The sequence below is a fragment of the Mustelus asterias genome, chromosome 14 (assembly GCF_964213995.1).
Source record: "Mustelus asterias chromosome 14, sMusAst1.hap1.1, whole genome shotgun sequence".
In the NCBI taxonomy this organism is placed as follows: Eukaryota; Metazoa; Chordata; class Chondrichthyes; order Carcharhiniformes; family Triakidae; genus Mustelus; species Mustelus asterias.
The window spans coordinates 50,845,463-50,870,886 of NC_135814.1; the positions used below are offsets into that span (position 1 = coordinate 50,845,463).

At 43.0% G+C, this 25,424-nt stretch overlaps 1 protein-coding gene across 1 annotated transcript in view; it reads left to right on the forward strand.

Annotated features, from left to right (window-relative positions):
• Nucleotides 1-25,424, forward strand: part of kalrna (kalirin RhoGEF kinase a) — a 790,772-nt gene that overhangs the window by 515,556 nt on the left and 249,792 nt on the right. Inside the window, exons 23-27 of the mRNA XM_078228353.1 lie at nucleotides 782-900; nucleotides 7,833-7,899; nucleotides 9,435-9,544; nucleotides 18,900-18,969; nucleotides 21,100-21,189. Coding sequence (XP_078084479.1) covers nucleotides 782-900; nucleotides 7,833-7,899; nucleotides 9,435-9,544; nucleotides 18,900-18,969; nucleotides 21,100-21,189 — 456 coding nt within the window. The remainder of the gene's footprint in view (nucleotides 1-781; nucleotides 901-7,832; nucleotides 7,900-9,434; nucleotides 9,545-18,899; nucleotides 18,970-21,099; nucleotides 21,190-25,424) is intronic.

Here is a 25,424-nt window from a genome sequence, read left to right on the forward strand (position 1 = left end):
CCCATCCCGCCTGCCACAGGAATTGTAGCGGGTGGGAGGGGCGGACCATGCAAAGATCCATTGACCTTGAGCGGGGATTTTCCAGTTTTGGGGTGAACATGGCCGGAAAATCCCTCCCATTCTCCTCATCTCGCTTCTGCTTTTTTGCAAGTTACCTTAAATTTGGGTTTTCTGGTTACTGACCTCTTGGAAACAATTTAGCCTTATTTACTCTATCCCTTTGTAATTTTGAGCATTTCTCTTAAATTTCCCCTGAACCTTCTCTGAACAATCCCAATTCTCCTGTCTCTCCACACAACTAAAGTCCCTTATCCCTGGTACCTTTCTGGTAAATCTCCCCCACATCCATTTCAAGGCCTTGAAAGCTTTAAAAGTTTAATCATGGACCACTCCTATGAAAAAACAAACTCTTCCTCTTTACAAACTGGCGTGACTTTATTTTCTTAATGTCTCGGTAATTGTAGTAAGCCTAGGGAGCTTATGGGTTTCTACTGAAGGGTAAACTAGATAAACTGAATTGCCTCCTTTATGTATTTTCACAATTACGTTTGGATTGCCAATGGAATTTCTTGGAACCTCTTCCAGCAGGAAATAGATGGATTGTGAAAAGGAGTCCTGAAAATAGTGACATATGTAAATAAGTAAAGCAGCCTTCTATATTTCAATCTGCCCGACATATTGGCATGCAGGTCATGCTTATCCACTTGTGTTTCTGGTGTCTTTCTGTTGAAATGAAGTGTGATGTTTGATGGTGCAGTTCTCAGTTTGTGTTTATTCCTAGGACAATAAGGATCTAGAACTAGACATCATCCCAGCAAGTCTCACTGACCCCGAGGTTAAGCTTCGAGATGTAAACCATGAAGCCAATGAAGAAAAAAGAAAATCTGCAAGAAAGAAAGAGTAAGAATCAAGCTATAATGGTGCGATGTGACTATAATGCACCTTAATAAGATCTGAGGATGTGGATTTATTTTGTGGCATACATTTACATAGAACATAGAAAAAATACAGCACAAACTTTGGCCCACAAGTTGCGCCGGTCATGTCCCTACCTACCTAGGCTTACCTATAGCCCTCAATCCTATTAAGTCCCATGTACTCATCCAGAAGTCTCTTAAAAGACCCTATCGAGTTTGCCTCCACCACCACTGACGGCAGCCGATTCCACTCACCCACCACCCTCCGAGTGAAAAACTTACCCCTGACATCTCCTCTGTACCTATTCCCCAGCACCTTAAACCTGTGCTCTCTTGTAGCAGCCATTTCAGCCCTTGGAAAAATCCTCTGAGAATCCACCCGATCTATACCTCTCAACATCTTGTACACCTCTATCAGGTCACCTTTCATCCTTCGTACCTTCAACCTTGTTGGTAACTTTACATAAGAACAAATACTACAAAACCATAAAGAAGATGCAGGGCAATATATTTAAACCAGTGCAGTACAAAATATTGACACTGTAGCAGGCACTAACAGGGAACAATGCCAGGGGGCACTGGCTGGGGCGATGTGTGGGGTGGGTTCCCCTTATCCATTGGGTGGGGGGGGGGTGTGTGGGTGGGGTCATCCCCTTCTGCATGTGAGGGTTGGAGGTTGACTCTCTTATTCGCCGGGGATATCCATGGTGGGGAGGGCGCAGTCTGGGGGCGGCGGGTCCCAAGGTCCATTGGTGGGGGGTGGTTCTTAAATTTAGCTTTGGGATTGGGGCTGCCTTTAAGAAGGTGTCCCATCTCAGATTGCTGGCGTGTTTAGGCCCTGCCCCTCCAATTAGCAGTGTGGTTTTCGCCAGCACTCTGAAATTACACAGAGTGCCATTAAATCAGGCGAGAAAAGATGCCTGTGACAGCAGTCAGATTTTCCCACCTGATTCAACACTCTGTGCAATTTTGGGAAGATTGCACCCTTGGTGTTCACAATAGAAGCAAGACATGTTATTCTAAAGATAATAAAGTAATGCTGCAGGTTGATGCAAACTACAGAATACTCCAGGAATACTTTTAAAATGCAACAGAATGGGGGGTGGGCAGGATTGAGTTGAGGTAGCTGGGAGAAGGGATGTGGGAGGGGGAAAATCACTTTCAAAATTTAGTACCACAGAATTAAATACTGTACTCTTCCCAAAATTCTCTTTTGAATTTTAACCAGCATGTAAATAGCAGTCTCAATTTTCACTATGCCCTTAAATAGGTAGGCATAGTTCTGATGACATGATGTGTGATGTACCAGATGCTTGGGAATCTTGGGCCCCATCAAAGTAAATTTAAGAAACTAAAAACTGGGAGTGATGTAAAATGTTAACTCATTATCGTCCATTTCAATGCTATTACAAAGTCTGGGAATGAATTCCCTATTTGTCACCAAGAGATTGCTTAAAGAAAGGTTTTACAAATCTCTTCCCCATTCCTCACCCCCAGATGGGCTGTAAATTCATCGTCTACAACACAATTTGTATGACAGCTTCTAGGGGAAGTGAAAATGATCCAGTTCTTGAGTTAAAGCTGTTCTGAATTTTTGTGCCATGTTTCATTTTTTGAAAAATTCAGATCAAAAATTCAATCCACATTTTTCCGAAGCTGCAGGTACATGTCTGATTGACAAATCCTGTGCATAGTGTTATTAGCACAAAAGGAGTAGATTTATGGTATATTGTGGGTTGACACCAGATAAGTCAGATTGGTAAGGTTGTATTGCCAACATAGTTGATTTCTTATGTAACTGAAGTGATTTCTTTGCAGTCACTTTCCTAAAAAAACAGTTGATTGCCCTGTGATTAATTATCACAGAATTGGCACAGTAGTTAGCACTGTTGCATCAGCTCTAGGGACCCGGGTTCAATTCCGGCCTTGGATGACTGTGTGGAGTTTGCGCATTTCCCGTGTCTGTGTGGTTTTCCTCTCGGTGCTCCGGTTTCCTCCCACAGTCCAAAGGTGTGCAGGTTAGATGGATTGGCCATGCTAAATTATCCCTTAGTTTTCCAAGATGTGCAGGTTAGATGGATTAGCCATGGGAAATGTGTGGGATTATGGGGATAGGGTGGGGGTAAAATACTCTGTCAGAGAGTTGGTGCAGACTTGATGGGCCAAATGGCCTCTTCTGCACTGTAGGAATTCTATGATTCTATGACCCTTACAGAATCAGCATTGGGCCTTCAATTTCACCATTCATACAGTCATTCTGCCTACTGCAGGCAGGTGTAATGAAAGGCAGAACCAACATTTATACAGCACCTTTCATGATGTTCCAAGTCACTTTACAGTCAATTCAGTACTTTTAAGTTATAGTCACTGATATAACGTAGGCCATGCTATCAAATGGTGGAGCAGACTTGAGGGGCTGAATGGCTTAATGCTGCTCTTAATATGTATGTTTATATATCATTCTGGATTGATGAGATGAGCTGGCCTTTGTCATCCATAATTATCTTGCGAACAAAGAGTGTAATCATGGCTGGAGTTCTGTTTGTTTTGTTGCTAATGGAAATTTACTGTGAGCAGCCTTTGTGAGGTGAAATTGCCAGGAGTGAAGTGAGTAGGGAGCTCACTGTGAATCAGTAGCCTGTTTTATATGGCACATGTTTCTCAAGAGTCTTTTCCAATGACTACAATCTTGTCCTTTCGTCTACTTACCTATTATTCCACTCTAACTTGATGCTTTTATGAGATTTTTCAGGCATTTAAATATTGTGATAAAGTTGTGTTGCATTGCAGATATTAAAATATATATTGTAGGGGGAAGCAGCAATCAGCAGAGTCTTCAAAACACAGAGACAGTTGTGAACGATTGAGTCTTTGTCTTCTGGCCTCTTAAAAGTTGTGTTGCACAGAGATACCTGAGAGCTTCAACGCTTCTCACTGACAGTAAAGACCTGTGTAGTTCAATAATTCCATGTAGTTGCTCAGAAGTCATTTGATCTTTCTACCCTGTGACATTGCTGGTAAGGTAGAATTCAATTGCACCTCTTGCATGAAATAATTATATCAAATAACATCATGCACCCAGGCAGGAGAAAGTCACCTACTTCTTCCAGCATCATTTTGTTAGGATTTTTCTGTGATTGTTTGGTGAATCTTGAAAAGGGAAAAAAAATTCATGCATGATTGAAGGGGAGGGTTAAATGATGTGTGTAAGGAGTGGATAAAGGGTCCAGAAATAGAAGAAGCATCAGGGCCCAACATGTCTTTCCCTGGCCCTGGATTCAGGGACTTGTAATGTGAACTGAAGAATGTGAAAAATGGTTTGACTGACAGAAAATGATCCATTTCAATGAGGCACAGGTAGCCCAGACTGTTTAAACGGTAGGTTTATATATCAATATTCCTTTAAATGTGCCATTCTGTGACTATGATTAAAATTCTGTGCAATGCAGTACTTTGATTTGATTTATTGTTGTAAAAGTATTGTTTCTTGCGTGCTATACAGACAAAGCATACCGTTCATAGGGAAGGAAAGGAGAGGGTGCAGAATGTAGTGTTACAATCATAGCCAGGGTGTAGAGATAGATCAATTTAATGCAAGGTAGGTTCATTCAAAAGTCTGATGGCAGCAGGGAAGAAGCTGTTTTTGAGTCAGTTGGTACGTGACCTCAGACTTTTTCATAGAAACATAGAAAACTACAGCACAAAACAGGCCCTTCGGCCCCACAAGTTGTGCCAAACATATCCCTACCTTTTAGGCCTACCTATAACCCTCCATCCTATTAAGTCCTATGTACTCATCCTGATGGAAGACAGTATGTCCGGGGTACGTGGGGTCCTTAAATATGCTGGCCGCTTTTCTGAGGCAGCAGGAAGTGTAGACAGAGTCAATGGATGGGAGGCTGGTTTGAGTGATGGACTGGGCTTCGTTCACGACCCTTTGTCATTTCTTGCGGTTTGGGCAGAACAGGAGCCATACCAAGCTGTGATACAACCAGACAGAATGCTTTCTATGGTGCATCTGTAGGCTCCGAAAGCTTGTGGCTTTTGCTACCAAATAAACCTGTTGGACTTTAACCTGGTGTTGTTAAACTTCTTACTGCATCTGTAGGTGCACCATAGTTGTTGCTCTCTTTTGTCACAGGATTATATTTGTCAGCCTTCTGAAATAAGCTGCCAACCTTTACAAAAGATTTGAGGTGTATTAATCTGAGCAGGAATTTTCAATTAGAAGACATGGGTATGGTTTAATGCAAGTCACCCTATTGCTGCTGCTATTTTCAGTTTGAAAAGATTGTGATAGACTTTGTGTCCATTAAGATGAGAGATGTCAGTGCTGGAAAATTTTCCCCCATAATTGTAATCTGTGGAATGCTCTGCTTGGTTGCTTTGGTGAATGATCTGTCATTACCATTGGCATCTCCAAAAGCATGCTTACCTAAATAATTTACAACTTCTTAACAAAACTATGATCGTAGTTATCTAGTTTTCACTCAACTGTAGCTAATAGTACCTACTCTTATTCTTTTTCCATAAACCTAAAGGTTTACAGGGTTCAGTATTCACAGGCTGCATCAGAGGACCGACTCTGTCATCTGTGATTTAGTTAATAGCACTCTTGCCTCTGATCAAAAGGTTGTGGGTCAAGTCCCATATCACAGATTTTAAAATCCCAGCCGAGGCAAAAATCTAGGGTTGGCACTCAAGTGTAGTGCTAATGGAGTGCTAGATTGTAAAAGTACCATCTTTTGGGTCAGATGTTAAGTAGGTGTCCCATCTCCTCTTTCAAATGGAATTAAAAGATCCAATGGCATTATTTTGAAGAAGAATGGGAAGTTGTTCTCATTTCACGACCAATATTTCTCTCCCAATCAGTAAAACAGAGGATCTGGTTCCTTTTACACTGCTGCTTGTGCACAAATTGGCTTTGCATTTCCTTTAATACAAGGGATTGCATTTCAAAAGTACCTCATTGGCTATAAAGCACTTTGGGAGAACCTAGGGTTGTAAAAGGCATTACATAAATGCAAGCCTTTCTTTCTTTATCATAGAAATCATAGAAACCCTACAGTACAGAAAGAGGCCATTCGGCCCATCGAGTCTGCACCGACCACAATCCCACCCAGGCCCTTCCCCCATATCCCTACATATTTTACCCACTAATCCACGCATCTCAGGACACTAAGGGGCAATTTTAGCATGGCCAATCAACCTCACCCGCACATCTTTGGACTGTGGGAGGAAACCGGAGCACCCGGAGGAAACCCACGCAGACACAAGGAGAATGTGCAAACTGCACACAGACAGTGACCCAAACCGGGAATCGAACCCAGGTCCCTGGAGCTATGAAATAGCAGTGCTAACCACTGTGCTACCGTGCCGCCCTTTAGTCATACAATTACACTGAAATGTTAAAGTGTTTCTGTTGTATATTAGATATTTTGACCTGTAGTACTAACAAAGAAAAAATGATAAGGTGCCACACTGTGGGTTTTGAACAAACTCAATACAGATTTATTTACAAGGTGTTGCCTGATTGAAATCCAAACATGGAAGAAAGATAAAAACCCGCATATGCTTCTGGTAATGTCTCACAGAGATGCATTGCTTCACAATTCATAACATCCTTCCCCCTTTACTTCAGTAGTACAACAACGTTTTAAACATTAATGATTACCGACAATGAACATCAGTTATATTACCAGGTATTATTATCTACATGTGTGCAATTAATACAAGAATCTTTTTGGTGAATTTAATTTTTGCATGCCACATCACATTTTTGGATTATGGGTTCTTTGTGAGCCTCTCTGATCTAATGAGCATTTTCCTCCACCTTGATGACTACATCCTTTGTGTTTTGTAAACTAATGGCACTTTTGGCTGTGGTACCTCCTGTGTTGCTAAAGATGCTTCCAAAAAGGTTCAGCTTTCCTTTTCTTACCAGTCATTTTTTTCAATGTAAATCTCTCATTCACAACAAAGTCAAACTCTACAACAAAATAACAAATCAGGGTCTGAACTCACAATGAGCTGTTCGTTGTCCCTCTGTCATTCCAAGACAGTGTCAAGGAAAAAGATGAGCATTTGACTTCCAATCCCTCTGTCACTTTCATCATCTGGCCTCTCACATTTAAACAGTCCCTTGTTTTTCTTTATTTTATCAATACGATAGTAGTCAGTCTTTTTTGAACATTCCTCTCCTGTTCCTTTCCAGCTCCAACTGTTCCTTGATGCTTTTACTGCTACCTATATGGACATTTTGCTGGATCTGAAGCCAATTGCACATAAACCACAATGTTGTGTCACTGTGCACTTTTTGTCATTCCTTCCTCATACAATTTTCAGGTTTTTATTTTGAAAAATGAATCTGCATTTAGAAACAAAAATCTTAATTTTGCATGGAACTCAGTTGCAGTTTGTAGATTTCTGCATTCCAATCGGTCCATATTTTGGGCAGAAATAGATTGATTCACAGCAAACCGGATGCAAATTTGCTGCAGTTTACACAGGGAGATTGTGCCAAGAGTCTTGATTAAGTAAGAACATTTAAAGGGAGAGATAGCTGCTGCCCAATAGTGAGTGGATCTGCTTGAGTGAGCCACATTTTAAGAGGATGAGGAGGGCTATTGTAGTTGACTTGGCAGAATGGTTTACAACTGGGATCTGGGCTTGAGAGGCAGATAATACAGGCTCGTGCTTGATTTCCCAGTTGTATTGTTCAATATGTCTCATCAAAGCAAAGATCAATACCTAGGTTTACAGTTATGTCATAATCATTTTTCCGATTTCCTTTACAGATTCACAATATTTGTAATCTTTTAGTTTAAAAAAAGCTTTTCAGGGATTTGTTTTAATGTCTAGCAGCATAAATATTTAATCATAATGCGAACAAAATATTCTCCGTTTCTTTTCCAGGTTTATAATGGCTGAACTCCTCCAGACTGAAAAAGCATATGTTAGAGATTTACATGAGTGTCTTGAGGTATGCAATCCACTTTTCTTTCCTCCTAAGGACTATCTAATATATGTTTAATCTTGTGGTCGTAACTCTTGCTCAAGTTGGCATCAAGTTTATCATTGAGTAATATTTTAACGTTGAATTGAATGTATAGCATGCAATCTCTGCTTCATGGTAATGCAAAATTGGCAATATAACTCCGGTGAGGTTCCACCTAAACAAAGGGAGGGTACGATGCATGACGGGTGCTGTGTGGATTTGAATGTGTAAGAAGTACAAATCCATAGCTATGTCAAACTCAGTTTAAAAGATGCTTATAGGAGGGATTGCTGGATCCCTGGTTTACTTGAGCAACTCGTAAACATGTGAGGAATTGTTTTAAATTTATGAAGCTAGAGTCTGATTTGGAGCCATAACTTGTTCATCAATGATGATGGGTGGATCCAAAACATTGGTAACTAGTTACTCTCCCTTTATCAAATTATTGATCCCTTAATAACCCATTTTGTGAGCTGCACTGTCAAAGAATGCACTAATATAATTATTAATGTGCAAAAATAAATACATTGAATTAAATTCCTTGAAAGACCAGCCCATTTTAAGTGTCAAGAATTCAGCTATGAATTACCGAGATGTCTTTTATACAGGATAGATGTATTGTTGCAGGACTGACTGTGTGCCAATGCCCAGATCAATACAAATGCACAGACTGCAAATGAATGCTTTAGAAAATGTACTTTTCTAAATGAATTAATGTTTCTTAGTATTTCCAAAAATTCTAAGCATTGAATTCACGTAAAAACTAGAGTTTTTTCAGCGGGAATTTTTGTTGTTCAAAGTATTTATGGTTTATGTACTTTTATAAATGAATTAATGTTTCTTAGTATTTCCTTGTAAAATGACTTCTGAAAATGGGAGCAAGTTTATGAATTGAGAAGGAAGAAGACAATGTGACACCAGCACCTCGTTCTTTCTCTACTCCATAATGTTCCATTTTAAGAAGTGCTGACAAATAACTTAAAGAAACAATTTTTCCCCTGTTTTCATGATTGTCAATGTCGCCCCATTTTCTTAGGTTCCCTAAGAAAGCCCTAGTGACACAAAGCATCACTTGAATGGAATGCAAAGCAGGCAAACTACATTCTGGTCTCTGTCTGTGCTGCCCTTGAATATGGTGATGCATGGTGACCTCCTCTCCACTCTTTCTTTCCTGCCTCAGGAAAATCTTTCTTAAACTTGGGGATTGCCGCATAAGGTTCAGAAGAATAAACCGTACCAAACACTTGAATGTACTAGTGTACCTCCATAATATTCTGGATTATTTTGCCCAAGTGAAAGGATGTTTTTGCAAAGATTTTAAAATATGGCAAGAAATTGGTGTATTCCAATGAAAATATGAACTGAACATGTGTTAAAAATAATAATACTCAGTCAAAAAACTGCAGTCACTTACATACAAAGAAGTGATTGAGGTTATACTGAGAACTGAGATCTGAAAGAAGCTCATCCGACACTATTCACACATTCATGGAATTTTATTCCCATTTATTGCATTTCAGACCTATTTTTGGGAAATGACTTGTGGAGTGGAAGAGATCCCATCTGGTATTATTAACAAGGAACATATCATATTTGGAAATATTCAGGAGATCTATGAGTTTCACAACAAGTAAGTCTTGAATGGGGCACAGAATTGATTGTCAGGTCACAGCTGGCTTTTTTTTAAAGAATGTCTTCAAGTGGACATCCCTAAACAAGTGAGCAGGTCACTGGGAGGAGACAGAAAATGAAAAGACAATGGGGGCGATTCTCCCCAAAAATTTCTAAGCGTTGAATTCACGTAAAAACTGGAGTTCTTTTCAGCGGGAATTTAAAAATGAATCTCTCACACTCTGCATTGTAGAATGCACTAGTGTGATTCATGTTAAAATGCTGGGGCGGGGCCTATTCCCACTGGAGAGGCCAGCAGCATAGCAATGAGTGGGCCATTGCGCATGCGCCGATCTGTCAGCGCCGACAACAGCGCATGTGCAGTGGCCCTGTCCGCCGGCCTCCCGATTGCTGGCCTCCTGATTGTTGGCCTGCCCAGCGACCTCCTTTTGCTGGCCCCCATGCTTTCTATGGCCCAATCACTGGCCCCTCAAACATGTCTGGGCCAGCTTCGACCCCTGCAGTCCCAATCTCCCGATTTCCCCCCAGCCCCGATCCGATCCCCCCCCCTTTGCAGCCCCAACCCCCCCCCCCAAGCAGGTTGACCCCCCCAACCACTCCTCTCCCACCTCCCCCCCGAGTGGCCAGCCCTGATCGCTGGAGGCCTCCCTCCCTCTGTCACTCAGCCCGAGTGCAGAGTGGCAGTGGGACCCCCCCACTCTCACCGATCGCCTCCCAGAGGCCCTGCCCCCATCAGGCCCGACTCCCTTGGCACTGCCCCATTCCCGAAGGACAATGCCAATATGCCCCCTGGGCATTGGCTCTTTGCCCCTTGAGCAGTGCTGGGGGTCCAGGCTGGCACTGCCAAGGTGCCAATGCCAGGGGGCACCCCCCCCCACTGCCCGGCCCTCTAGGGGGCCTCAAATGCCCCACCCTTCACTCCAGCGGGCTCAGGCCACTAGCTCCCCAAAAGTGGGGAGCTACTGTAATCCCCGCTGAAGTGAACCACTCTGACGGAGGGAGGGGGGGAGTGCTAGTGGGCCCAGAGACTGCAGTCCTGGATCCACTAATCACATTCAAATTGTATTAAAATTACCATGTTAATGATCTTTGTGCCTCCCCGCTGATCTCCGGTATGGAGCAGACGCTGCTGGAAATCTGGTGCTGGGAAATGCTAGCAGGGCGCAAACGCAAGCGGGAACCCCACGAATCGGTCAACGTGACAATCTCCTGGCCCGCTGCACTAATTTTTTAGCACAGAGAGATGGGAGAATCGCGGCCTACGTCTAACATTTTGTCTTGAATCAGGGTAGCCAAATATTTTAACCACAATTGAAAGAATCAACCAAGATCACCACATGGGAATGGGGATATGCAGCATTAAATTGCTGTGAAAAAATAACCCATAATAGTCCGATGCTGTCATTCCCCATAGTCAGAGTACAGATCGAGACAAGAGACTGGTCTGTAGGTCCACATTCAACAGCACCACCTTCAGTGACCCTGAATATAAATATCAATGACCAGCATGGAAGAGTACAATTTCCAGTTGTTACTCTCATCAAATCAACTGAGGCATTAAATAGTAAGCCTGTCAAGAATTGAGTATGTGCCACTGGAAGAATGAGTCTGCCTCGTCTGGTGTGTTAAAGAAGTGGTCTTCTCGATGGGCCAAATGGCCTCCTTCTGCATTGTAGGGTTTCTATGATTCTATGATTATATGTGATTTGGAGACGGGCAGGGTGGATGCTTACTCCTTTCTTGTACAGAATGGATTTGATGTTGTTTCTTGTAATTGAACCCATTTTGGATCTAATTTGCCATCTTCCCCTGTATCCTATGAGATCTGTGAAAGTAACTGTTACTGGATGCTTTTTCTAAGGAAGATCCCTCATTTCACTGGAGCAATTAGGCAGATATAGATCTACTTCTGCCATCTCAATTGGGGAGTGTCCACTGATCAGTGAGTTGAGCTGGTCTCATGGAAGCTATCAGATTCTGAAAGCCTCAATTGACAGCAGCCTGCATTCCACAGGTGTCTGAAAGACTGTACAAAATGTGCTGACTAACCTGCCCCCTACTTCCACCAAACAAGCAGCCGCTGCTTCTGTGCTGTGTGGAAGTGAGAAAGCAAGAGACATAGAGGGTGTCATCGAGGGACCCAGGACAGAAATATTTGGGCAGGATCCTATCTTTAGGCTTGAAACTCATAATCATATCATCTCCGTTGTCATCATCATAATCAATGAGGAAGAAGGATCTGCCTTGCTGTTCCCAATTATTCTCCTCCTCTTCTCCTTAAACAAAGAGTAGGAAGTAATGGGTCCTTTTCAAATTGGCAGGCAGTAACTAGTGGGGTGTCACAGGAATCAGTGTTGGGGATCCAGCTATTCACAATATATATTAATGATTTGGATAGGAAATAAAATGTAACACCTCAAAGTTTGCAGATGATACCAAGTTGGGTGGGATGGTGAACTGTGATGAGGGTGCAGAGATCCTTCAGCATGATCTGGAAAGGTTGGTGAGTGGGCAAATCAATAGCAGATGCAGTATAATTTGGATAAATGTGAGGTTATTCACTTTGGAAGCAAAAACAAGAAGGCAGATTACTACCTGAATGGCAGTGAATTGGGAGAGTGGAGTGTGCAGCAGGACCTTGGTGTCTTTTTGCACCAGTCGCTGAAGGTAAGCATGCAGGTGCAGCAGGCAGTAAAGAAGCAAATGGTATATTGGCCTTCTTTACGAAAGGTTTTGAGTACAGGAGCAGGGATGTGTTGTTGTGATTATACAGGGCCTTGGTGAGGCCACACCTAGAATATCATGTGCAGTTTTGGTCTCCTTTTCTGAGGAAGGATGTTCTTGCTCTTGAGGGAGTGCAGCGAAGGTTTACCAGGCTGATTCCGGGGATAGCGGGACTGATGTATGAGGAGAGATTGACCTAGGCTAGGATTATTTTCGCTGGAGTTCAGACGGATGAAGCGGGATCTCATTGAGACTTATAAAATTCTAACAGAACTAGACAGGGTAGATGCCAGGAAGATGTTCCCGATGATGGGAGTGTCCAGAACCAGGGTCACACTTTGAGGATTCAGGGTAAACCATTTAGGATGGAGATGAGGAGACATTTCTTCACCCAAAGAGAGGTGAGCTTGTGGAATTCATTACCACAAAAAGTAGTTGATGCCAAAACATTGAATGTATTCAAGAGGCGGCTAGATATAGCACTTGGGGCGAATGGGATCAAAGGTTATGGGGAGAAAGCAGGATTAGGCTATTCAGTTGGACGATCAGCCATGGTCGTGATGAATGGCAGAGCAGGCTCGAAGGGCCAATCCTGCTCCTATCTTCTATGTTTCTATGGCTCTGATAATTCTGTGGGAAAGGAGACAAAAGCTAAGAATGAGTAAATAAAGCTCCCTTGGGATTAGGACAAGAAAGGTTGTGGAAAATTCTGACTGTACATTGTTTCATGTGGATGTCATGGCAATTGTTTAGGTCTGCACCCACTAAATCACAGACTTCAATGATTTAGCAGTTTTTCCATCTCTCTCTAATAGCTGTCCAGCCTGCTGTCTGATATTGGGGTTATTCCTCACGTATCCTGCTGTTTGATTTTGATTTGATTTGATTTATTATTGTCACATGTATTAACATACAGTGAAAAGTATTGTTTCTTGGTCGCTATACAGACAAAACATACCGTTCATAGAGAAGGAAACGAGAAAGTGCAGAATGTAGCGTTACATCCATAGCTAGGGTGTAGAGAAAGGTCTGACAGCAGCAGGGAAGAAGCTTTTCTTGAGTCTGTTGGTACTTGACCTCAGACTTTTGTATCTTTTTCCCGACGGAAGAAGGTGGAAGAGAGAATGTCCGAGGTGCATGGGGTCCTTAATTATGCTGGCTGCTTTGCCGAGGCAGCAGGAAGTGTAGACCGAGTCAATGTTTGGGAGGCTGGTTTGTGTGATGGATTGGGCTACATTCACGACATTTAGTTCTTGAGCATTGTGTGAGTATGACACTTTATAAGGTGTCATCCCATGAGCATTGAACAGATTATCTTCCCTGTGCTTTTTAAAGTTAATTCCCGGCATTGCTGTGTCTCTGGCAAAGCCAGCATTTATTACCCACTGTTAGCGGAAGTGTGGCTTGCTGGGCGGCTTTAGAGGGCAGTTAATGGTCAACTATGTTGGTATGGAACTGGGGTCACATTTGGCCAGTTTAGGTATAGACAGCAGTTCCTGAAAAGAAGTTAATGAACAATTGGGTTTTGATAACAACTTGACAGCCTCACAGTCCCCACAGACCCCTTTTTTAAAAACAACACTGATATCAGCTCTTATATTTCTAGAAAACTGATCTCAAATTCACAAACTGGATAGGTAATAAGGTGAATTGACAACCAGGCCTCTGGTTTACTTGTCCAGCAATATAACCACTATGCTACTGTTCCCATATTTGCAGCATTTTATCCAAAAGTGTCATCAGGTTAGTTTTATTAAAATATTGGGGGTGATTCTCCCATCCCGCTGCGCTGCTTTTTTAGCGCAGCGGGCTGGAAAACTCTAGCAGCCGATTCACGCTGGTCGTCTGGGCCTTCGTGCTTCTCCCAGCACCGGGTTTCCGGCGCCATCAGCTCTGTGCCAGAAATCAGCGCGGAGCTGCATAATGTATGCAGCTTCTAATTTAAATATATGCTAAATATAATTAGCGGGCCAGAACTGAAAACTTTGGGCCCGTTAGCCTCCCTCACTCTCTCCACCCCCAGCGGGGTTTAGTATAGCTTCTTGGGCTGGCGGCCTGACCACGCTGGAGTGAAGGGGGGGGGCAATTGAGGCCCCCCCCCGAGGGTCGGACACACGGGGGCAGGGTGCCCCCTGGGCATTGCCATCTTGGCAGTGCCTGGGCCCCCAGCACTGCCCAAGGGGCAAAGTGCCAATGCCCAGGGGGCACCTGGGCACTGCCAATTGGGCATGGGGCAGTGCCAAGGGGGTGGGGTATATGGGGTGGGGCCTAGGGGCAGGGCCTTGTCTTCCTGGTATAATACTGGAAGATCAAACTGGTTCTGTGAAGGGGGCGCCAACTATCTTCAAATGTACATCACCTTCTTGTAGTTGTTGTCTACTGAGATGCAGAGAAGGCCTTTAAGCGAGTGGAGTGGGCATATCTGTTTACAATTTTGGGTAAATTTGGGTTTGATTCAAAATTTATTTTGTGGATTTGTCATCCCTATATCTCCCCTACTGCAAATATGCACACCAACTCTCTACACTCAAAGTACTTCCCTCTATTCAGAGGAACCCACCGAGGCTGCCCACTATCTCCACTCCTCTTTGCCCTGACGATAGAACCACTGTCCATAGCCTTAAAGTCGTCAACACTGCATAAGGTATCCACTGAGCTGGTATGGAGCACCATGTGTCCTGATATGCTGACGACCTCCTATTATATGTCATTCACCCTGTTGCCTGTGTTGAGAATATTCTTAACAACTTTGGCTCATTCTCTGATTGTAAATTGAATATCAGCAAAAGGGAATATTTTCCAATCAACCATATTGCCAAACAGATTCCCCCAAAAGCTTTGCCGTTTTGTATATCTGGTGCTAGTTTTCGTCACTTTGACATAAATATAACACAGTCTTTTGCAACTCTTCATAGAACAAACCTTTTCACCAAAATTAAGACGGATCTACAATGTTGGGATTATTTGCTTCTTTGCTGGCAGGATTCAATCTATAAAAACAAATATTCTGATCAGGTTCTTGTTTCCTTTTCAATATCTTTCTCTTTCCTTACCAAAATTATTTTTTGTTATGGTAAACAAGCTGATATCAACATTTATCTGGGCAGGTATGAGTCCTAGAGCCTGTAGAACGATACTTGGGTATACATGGGGAGGTAGTAAATTGGATAAGACACTGGCTCAATGGAAGAAGCCAGAGAGTGGTTGTGGAGGATTGCTTCTCTGAGTGGAGGCCTGTGACTAGTGGTGTGCCGCAGGCATCGGTGTTGGGTCCATTGTTGTTTGTCATCTATATCAATGATCTGGATGATAATGTGGTCAATTGGATCAGCAAGTTTGCTGATGATACAAAGATTGGAGGTGTAGTGGACAGTGAGGAAGGTTTTCAAAGCTTGCAGAGGGATTTGGACCAACTAGAAAAATGGGCTGAAAAATGGCAAATGGAATTTAACGCAGACAAGTGTGAGATATTGCACTTTGGAAGGACAAATCAAAGTAGAACGTACAGGGTAAATGGTAGGACTCTGAAGAGTGCAGTTGAACAGAGGGATCTGGGAATACAGGTACAGAATTCCCTAAAAGTGACGTCACAGGTGGATAGGGTCGTAAAGAGTGCCTTTGGTACATTGGCCTTTATAAATCGGAGTATCGAGTATAAAAGTTGGAGTGTTATGGTAAGGTTATATAAGGCATTGGTGAGGCCGAATTTGGAGTATTGTGTACAGTTTTGGTCACCTAGTTACAGGAAGGATGTAAATAAGATTGAAAGAGTGCAGAAAAGGTTCACAAGGATGTTGCCGGGACTTGAGAAGCTGAGTTACAGAGAGATTGAATAGGTTGGGACTTTATTCCCTGGAGCGTAGAAGATTGAGGGGAGATTTGATAGAGGTGTATAAGATTTTGATGGGTATAGATAGAGTGAATGCAAGCAGGCTTTTTCCGCTGAGGCTAGGGGAGAAAAAAACCAGAGGGCATGGGTTAAGGGTGAAAGGAGAAAAGTTTAAAGGGAATATTAGGGGGGGCTTCTTCACGCAGAGAGTGGTGGGAGTGTGGAATGAGCTGCCAGATAAAGTGGTAAATGCGGGGTCACTTTTAACATTTAAGAAAAACTTGGATGGGTTCATGGATGAGAGGGGTGTGGAGGGATATGGTCCAAGTGCAGGTCAGTGGGACTAGGCATAAAATGGTTCGGCACAGACAAGAAGGGCCAAAAGGCCTGTTTCTGAGCTGTAATTTTCTATGGTTCTATGGTTCAGAGAGAAGGAGACAGGTTGGTGGGTGTAATGACCTTAATCAGGCCATTGAAGTTGGCCTATTAGAATACAAACTCCCTGATTTAAGGAGCCAATTAATGGGCCAATCAGGGAGACTTTACTTTGTATATAACTGGGAGTGTCAGTTCCTCTGGCACTCCTGAAGGTAGACTGCTGACTGATTGCACTCAGTGTACTGCTGTTGGAATTGTAAATAAAGGGATTTTGGTGAAGGGACTTCTCCCTCTGTGAACTTATTGCAGTGGGCTAGCTCTACCTAACCAATTGTGCTGTTATTGGGCAGCCAATATTCAGAAGATTTTAACATGATGTCAGAATCCAAGTATAAATTAGTGTCCCGTGGAAGTGCATTCCTGCTGTGCATTCTCTCTTCCTGCATTAGTTTGTGCCCCACTATCCCTCTCTCCCTCAAAACACATCAAGTTTCTTTCTTTAAAGAATGAATTACTGTCGCCTAGCAATTTTTGAACCTTTCTTTTCTTTTGCAGTCTCTGTTTGTTGGTTTATTTACTCTGGGGGGGAGGGGGGTCTAATTCATTGCATTGTATTATGCTTTGTTTTTGTTTCTATCTCTTTTTGAAAATAAATAAAATAATTTTTAAAAGATGAAAGCATATGGAATTCTTTCCTTTACTGGGTGAGGTATAGAATATAAAAACAGGGATGTAATGATGGAACTGTCTAAAATACAGGTTAGGCCTCAGGTGGAATTGTGTGTACAGTTCTGGTCACGATATTACAGGAAGGACATAATTACTGTGGAGAGAATGCAGAGGGGATTTACAAGAATTTTGCCAGAGCCTGAAAATTGTAGCAATAAAAAGAGATTGGATAGGCTAGGGTTGTATTCCTTGAACAGACGGGGCTAAAGGATGATCTAATTGAGGTTTACAAAATTATGAGGAGCTTAGTCAAGGTAGACAGGAAAGACTTGTTTCCTCTAGCTGAGTGGTTAATTACCCAGGGGCTTAAAATTTAAGGTGGTTGGTCGAAGGATTAGAGGGGACATGAGGAAAAGCTTTTTCACTGCTTAAGTTGGTGGTTGAGGCTGATATGCTCAACTCATTTGAAAGCGATCTGGATTTGCATCTGGAGTGCTGTAACCTGCAAGACTACGGACCAGGCGCTGGAAAATGGGATTAAAATTAGTGGCTAGTTCTGACATACACAAGATGGGCTGAATGGCCTCTTTTTGCATTGTAACCTTTCTATGGTTCTATCTCCTTTTACAATATCAAACTTTGAGCTGATTTGGACTATAGTTTACACTTAGGTCTATCTTAACATTCCTTAGAATTCTTAACATACTTTAAAAAAACACTCCTATGTAAGCTAAACTCCACATTCCAGTGCTGGCAGTCTTAAACATTCCATTGTCACTGACCTGCCCCAAACACTTAGTAAATTGATCTTGTAAGAACCTGAGCCATATAAACCAGGGAAATACATGGGCGGATCCCCAAAATGTGCCAATTTAGCCAGGCCTGGCTGGGGTGATGGACCAGGTGCTGGAATTCGCCTCAACACCCTGAGTTACGGAACAAAGGTTGACTTGGATTTGTTTTCTTCTCCACCCTGGTAGCCGTTTGTTTGTAGAACTGTGAAAGATCAGTATCAATCTTGGCTATGATCACCCTGTGACTAAGTTGCCTGCCAACACTCACTGCCCCGGCACATGTATGAGTAAATTAGCAAACCATTGTGACATTTAACCCACTGATTCCTGTTGCCACTTGATGTTATGGTCAGCAACATACTCAGCACAAGGTGATTGAATTCTTTCACCTGTCATGTGCTGCTTGAAGGTTCAACCAGTCAAGTAGCAATAGTGCAAGTCAGTACGCTAACAGCTGGTGCGTGCCTTAAATATGGTTTCAGTTAGTTATTTTCTTGAATAAGTTTATTTTTGAAGTTTGTAGATTGCTTCATTGAAAATTACTCTGACCAGTCATAAAACAAATACACAAAAAGTGTAAACATACTAGAGCACATAAATAGAGCGATAGTGCTGTGTATTTGGGCGGCACGGTAGCACAGTGGTTAGCACTGCTGCCTCACAGTGCCAGGGACCTCTGTTCAATTCCGGCCTCGGGTGACTGTTCGTGTGGAGTTTGCATGTCTCCTCGTGTCTGTGTGGCTTTCCTTCCACAGTCCAACGATGTGTAAGTTATTGGCCATGATAAATTGTCCATTAGTGTCAGGGGGAGTAGCAGGGTAAATATATGGGGTTACAGAGATAGGGCCTGGGTTGGATTGTTGTTGGTGCAGGCTCAATGGGCCGAATGGCCTCCTTCTGCACTGTAAGGATTCTATGATTCTAATTATTAGATAATACGAACTGTCTATTTTTCTCAGTATCTTTTTGAAAGAATTGGAGAAGTACGAACAGCTGCCAGAAGATGTAGGTCACTGCTTTGTCACATGGGTGAGTAACAGTTTTATTCTCATAAGAAACATATAATGATTTCAGACTTTGACTTGTGAGATGTCCACGTGAGAGAAATAATCCTGACTTTGATTTGACTGATGATGAAGGTCTGCGCGTTATTTCACAGAAGTCCTGCTCAGATCATTCAACAATGACAACCTGTATTTATATAGTGCTTTTAACATATTAAAATGGCCCAAGGCATTTCATAGGAGCGCACAAAGTCATTTTATGGTGATATCAGACCTGATTGCCAAAAGCTTAGTCAAAGAGGTAGGTTTTAAGGAGTGTTTTAAAAGATAAAGGAGAATTGAGAAGCAGGGGGATGTAGGGGGGGAATTCCAAAACTTAGGTTCTAGGCAACTGAAGACAGAGCCACAATGGCACAGCAGTTATATTTGAGAATCTCATGAGTCAGAATTAGGTGAGCGCAGATATCTCCAAGGGTTATGACACTGGAGGAGATTACAGAGATAGGGAGGGGCAAGACCACGGAGGAATTTGTATGAGAATTTTAACATCAAGACATTCTTTAATCTATTCCAGGAGCCAAGATACTCAGCAAGCTTAGGGTGATGAGTGAGTGATGATAGAGTGATGATGAGCTGTAAGTAAGGACACGGACAACAGAGTTTTGATGGTCTCAAGTTTATGGTGGATAGAATATGGGAGACTGGCCTGAAGTACATTGGAATAGTCAAGTCTGGATCTAACAAGGGTTTTGGCAACAGACGAGTTGAAGTGAGATGGAGTCAGGGGATGTTACAAAGATGGAAATAGGTGATCTTAGCGATGGTGCAATATGTGGTGAGAACCTCAACTTGGGCCAAATAGGGCACCAAGATTGCAAATAGTCGAGTTATGCCTCAAACAGGGAGAGAGATGGAGAAGAATTTTACATTCCCCCGCTGGTAACTTTGTGGGGGACGGGGTCTTCTTAATCTAAGTAACTCTCAACATACACCATTGTGACTGCAGAAACAATCTTCCAATAACAAAGAGGTGGAAAGAGAAAACTAAGATCCTGGGCTGAAATTTCACTGAGTCAGGAATACTTGGGAGCCCTTTAATAATAGTGGGTATATCCCAATTCCAGGATTCCTGACCTCATTTCTATGGTTTCCAATTTTCAGGAGTGTCGTTTAAAGGTGCAGGCCAGTTCTTGTTTCAACAGATTAATGGATTTCTTGTCCTATTTCTAGCTGAGATCCCTGAAATCCATTAACCTGTTGAAATGCCTAAGCTCCAGGGAAGACATTGCTTAATTGACAACCTAGCTCTCTGATCTATGCTGTCAAATTCATAATGTTTATTTGCACAAGCTAAAGAGGTTTCAACTGCATGCAGTTTCTGCTATTGATACTTTAAAGGGTTTGGATGATTGACACCTTTACGGTGCTGTAGGGGTAAAAATTAGTTTTTTTAAGAAAATGGGAAGTTATCAATAACTTTTTTTAAAGGTTTTTTATATATCCTACTGTCACTCCAGCAGTCATTTCTTCTGTACAATGTATAATGGGTGAATGGGCATAGAAGTGCCATAGCTTGGTATGAGGGGCCATAGGGGTTGTTTAAGGGGCATAACATGGCATAGGTGACATGAGGGGCCAAAGGAATTGTTTGGGGGGAAAAGAGTGGCATGGGATGCATGAGGTGGCATGCATGCAGCATGAGTAGTATGTGGCGGGTGAGCAGGTTTGAGGGGTAAGAAATGGAGGGCTTGTTTTTATAACTGGGATGAAGCCTTTTAAAAGCTCCACCTCCACACCCGGCCACCCCTGTGGTTGCCTCCAAACCTTCAGCCAGGTTGGTTGGCCTGACTGCAGTCCGTACCCTCCCCTCTTCTCCCCCACAATGACAATCCCATTCTTGTGAGCTCTTACTCCTGAAGCATTTGGGTTGAGCTGGAAAATTTTCCCGGTCTCCCACTACCACCTGGAGGATGAAAATCCAGCTCCATGTTGTTAGTGCAGTTTTGTGTGCACTCCTCAGGAGCTACATCTCACTGCAAATTAAGTAGATGTTCCGTTCATTGGTTTGACTGCTTCTCAACATGATGCACACCTCAATGGTCCATTATTCTCTTTTCCCAGTGTTTAATTTGTTGTTTGGTTTATTTCTGCACAGGCAGACAAATTCCAAATGTATGTCACATACTGCAAAAACAAACCTGACTCCAGCCAGCTGATCTTAGAGCACGCAGGAGTCTTTTTTGATGTAAGTAGACTCTATTTTTACTCGTTATACTAACACTAATTTTGGTTCACACAACAGGTAATCATGTAATTAGAGTTGGTGTATGATGCAGAATTTAAAATCAAAATAGAGAGATAAGTCACAATTTCTGCTTCAGTTAGCATTGCTACCTTGGGAGGCAATGAGGGATTCTTTTGTGTCAAAGGTCAATTAAATTTTTGAAATGCAGGTATGTGCATTTCTGGGGATCTTCCCTTGGATCACATTGGTAGTGTCATTTTCACAACCAACATCTATCAAAATCAAATTTTAGTTCTCATTCAAGTTCAAGTTAATTAACCTTTTAAGTTGTTGCATTTCCACTTTGTTAAATATTGTCGATTCTTCTATTTAGCTATTTCTGTCTTCACTTTCCTTCCTGTTTATGAAAAAATATTACAGTCTAAAAGCCTTCCTGAAAACAAAATTATTCACATGGAAGCCATTCATAGAATGCACTCCTTATCTGAACTTATTAGTCTCCCTTAGGAGGCCAAAGAATGTTGCCTGGAGTAAATTACAGTATAAATGGTTAGTTAGAACAAAGAACAAAATAAATTGCAGCATAGGAACAGGCCCTTCGGCCCTCCAAGCCTGCACCAACCATGCTGCCCGTGTGAACTAAAACCCCCTACCCTTCCGGGGACCAAATCCCTCTATTCCCATCCTATTCATGTATTTGTCCAGACATCCCTTAAAAGTGACTATCGTATCTGCTTCCACTACCTCCCCTGGTAGTGAGTCCCTGGCACCCACCACCCTCTGTATAAAAACTTGCCTTGTACATACATCTCTTTTAAACCTTGCTCCTCACACCTTAAACCTGTGCCCCCTAGTAATTGACTCTTCCACCCTGGGAAAAAGCTTCTGACATCCACTCTGTCCATGCCCCACATAATCTTGGAGACTTCTATCAGGTCGCCCCTCAACCTCGGTCGTTCCAGTGAGCACAAACCAAGTTTCTCCAACCTCCTCATAGCTAATGCCCTCCATACCAGGCAACATCCTGGTAAATCTAGTTTGCATTCGAAGGAGTAGGCTTGATATGCTGAATGTTTTTTTGCTGATTTTTACTTTGTATTATGCTCTGATCTCAAAATTATTTATTTTTATCAAATATTTTTATCTGGTACTAATCTGTGTTTAGGAACAAGATTGGGTGCATGCTTAATCTGAAAGTATGATAAAAATGTTTATGTCCAACTGCTGGTACGTAACTACAATACAAGGTGTTTTGCTTTTCTGAAACCTGTATGGCCTGCTTTGCATTTGTTAAGCAAACTGTGCTGGTGAATAAATATCCTCCATGCTCATGAGAGAGTGAGGCCACAGCCACTTTACCGGCAGGCTCTATTAAAGATCCACCAGCCAACTTCCCACCCAATATGGGCGAGAATTGAGAATTGAGCCATTGCTGGCTTGTGGAAAACAGGTGGCCCTTGACTGTGCACCCACACTCAGGTAGAAACAGTGGAGTAGAGCCTCAAACATACCTTGCGGGGTCAGGAGCAGCACCACTGCTCATTTTGTGCTCCATTCTTGGACAACATTCAGTGCATGAGCTGGATTAAAATCACATGGCCGGAATCCTCCCAAAAACGTTTTAAGTGTGGAATTCGCGTGAGAACTGGAGTAATTCACGATTGTTTTTTCAGTGGAAGTTCAGAGAAGAATCTCCCACACTCTGTGCACTGCAGAGGCCAATAGCATGCATATCATTAAAAATCAGTGGGCGGGATCTATTCCTGCTGGAGAGGCCGGCAGCATAGTGCTGAGCGGGCCACTGCACATGCGCTGATCTGTCAATGCCGAGATCGACACATGCACCATTGCCCCGCACTGCCGGCCTTCCGATTGCTGGCCAGCTCGATCGCTGACCAGCCACGTGACCCTCGCATTGCATGCCTCCGCTTCCCCACCCATGGCCCGAGTGCTGGACCCCCACCATTCCCAAGCCATCCCCTAACCCCACCCTCCTGGCTGGCCCTGATCTTCAGCCTCCCCCTGTCCCCACAGTCCCACCCCCCCTCCCCCCCACCCCCCACCCCTAACAGTCCCAAACCACTGCCCGACCCTCTTTGGGACCCCGAGTGCCCCCCCCCCTTCACTCCAGTGGGGTCGGGCCATTAGTTCCCTGTTTGTAGGGAGCTACTGTAAACCCTGAAGTCCTGGGCCCGCTAATCACATTTAAAATATATTAAAATTACCACTTAAATTGTCTTTCCGCTGATTTCTGGCCCGGAGCTGACGCTGCCGGAAACCCGGCGCTGGGAGACGCTATTGGGGTGGGAATGCATGTGCGAATCCCGCGAATCGGCCGATGCAAGAATCTCCCCACTTGCTGTGCTAATTTTTTAGCACATCGTGCCCCCTCCCCCCCATATGTTTGATGCTTGTGGTCTAACTAAATGGCTGAAAATGCTTGAAGGTCTGTTCCGCAGGGACTGGAGTGTATTATTAACCTCTTTAATCACATTTTGGTTTAATATTTTAAGTTTCCTTTCTGCTTTGTTTTTCTTTTGAGCTGTTCCCTTCTTTTTTGGGGACTGTTCTTCTTGTTTTTGTCCCTTGGTTAATTTTTATTTACCCGAAAAGAAGGTTGGGACTTCTGTACGCCACGGAGTAGTACCTTTACTTTGTGTGTAACAATAAATAACTATTCCAAAGCTGCTGACACCAGCAGCACCAAAGTGCAATAAGGACAAATATAAAACTGCAAAATGTCATGATTTGTGTTTTTGTTAAGAATGAGAAACAATATAAACTGTGGAACTGTGTTAGTGACGTCAAATTCTGCCATTTTCAAGTTTTCAGTACATGTCTTATTGCATTACCTCCATGTACTTGTAACTCCATTTTGAAACTAGCCTCTTCTTCTTTTAAGGGAGAAAGTTGGCAGCCAAAACAATGGTAGAATAATGTAATATGCTTACTACTTTAATTGCCCACCAGTTTTCACTGTGGGAGTTTCTCCACAGCAGATGGCCTATTGCTAGAGTTGTTTTGAGGACATCCCTAAACCCTTTCGAGTGATTAAGTAAATATTCATCATGGAGTGCGGTTACAAGTGGTGTACCTCAGGGATCTGTTTTGGGGCCACTGCTGTTTGTAATATTTATTAATGATCTGGATGAGGGTATAGTTGGGTGGATTAGCAAATTTGCTGATGACACCAAAGTCGGTGGTGTGGTAGACAGTGAGGAAGGGTGTCGTAGTTTGCAGGAAGACTTAGACAGGTTGCAAAGTTGGGCCGAGAGGTGGCGGATGGAGTTTAATGCGGAGAAGTGTGAGGTAATTCACTTTGGTAGGAATAACAGATGTGTTGAGTATAGGGCTAACGGGAGGACTTTGAATAGTGTGGAGGAGCAGAGGGATCTAGGTGTATGTGTGCATAGATCCCTGAAAGTTGGGAATCAAGTAGATAAGGTTGTTAAGAAGGCATATGGTGTCTTGGCGTTTATTGGTAGGGGGATTGAATTTAGGAGTCGTAGCGTTATGTTGCAACTGTACACAACTCTGGTGCGGCCGCACTTGGAGTACTGTGTGCAGTTCTGGTCCCCACATTACAGGAAGGATGTGGAGGCTTTGGAGAGGGTGCAGAGGAGGTTTACCAGGATGTTGCCTGGTATGGAGGGGAGATCCTATGAGGAGAGGCTGAGGGATTTGGGATTGTTTTCGCTGGAAAGGCGGCGGCTAAGAGGGGATCTTATTGAAACATATAAGATGATTAGAGGTTTAGATAGGGTGGATAGTGATAGCCTTTTTCCTCTGATGGAGAAATCCAGCACGAGAGGGCATGGCTTTAAATTGAGGGGGGGTAGTTATAGAACCGATGTCAGGGGTAGGTTCTTTACCCAGAGGGTGGTGAGGGATTGGAATGCCCTGCCAGCATCAGTTGTAAATGCGCCTAGTTTGGGGGCGTTTAAGAGATCCGTAGATAGGTTCATGGACGAAAAGAAATTGGTTTAGGTTGGAGGGTCACAGTTTGTTTTTTTTTTAACTGGTCGGTGCAACATCGTGGGCCGAAGGGCCTGTTCTGCGCTGTAATGTTCTATGTTCTATGTTCTATGATTTAGATGATGCTGGGAATGTTGGCTTGGAGAAAGACTTGGCACCATATTTGCACTATAGGGTGCATCGGCCTAAGAACTGCTCGTTCTCCAGCATCAAGACATTTTAAAACGTCCAATTTCCTTGCGAGGCTGCTGGCTTTTCTT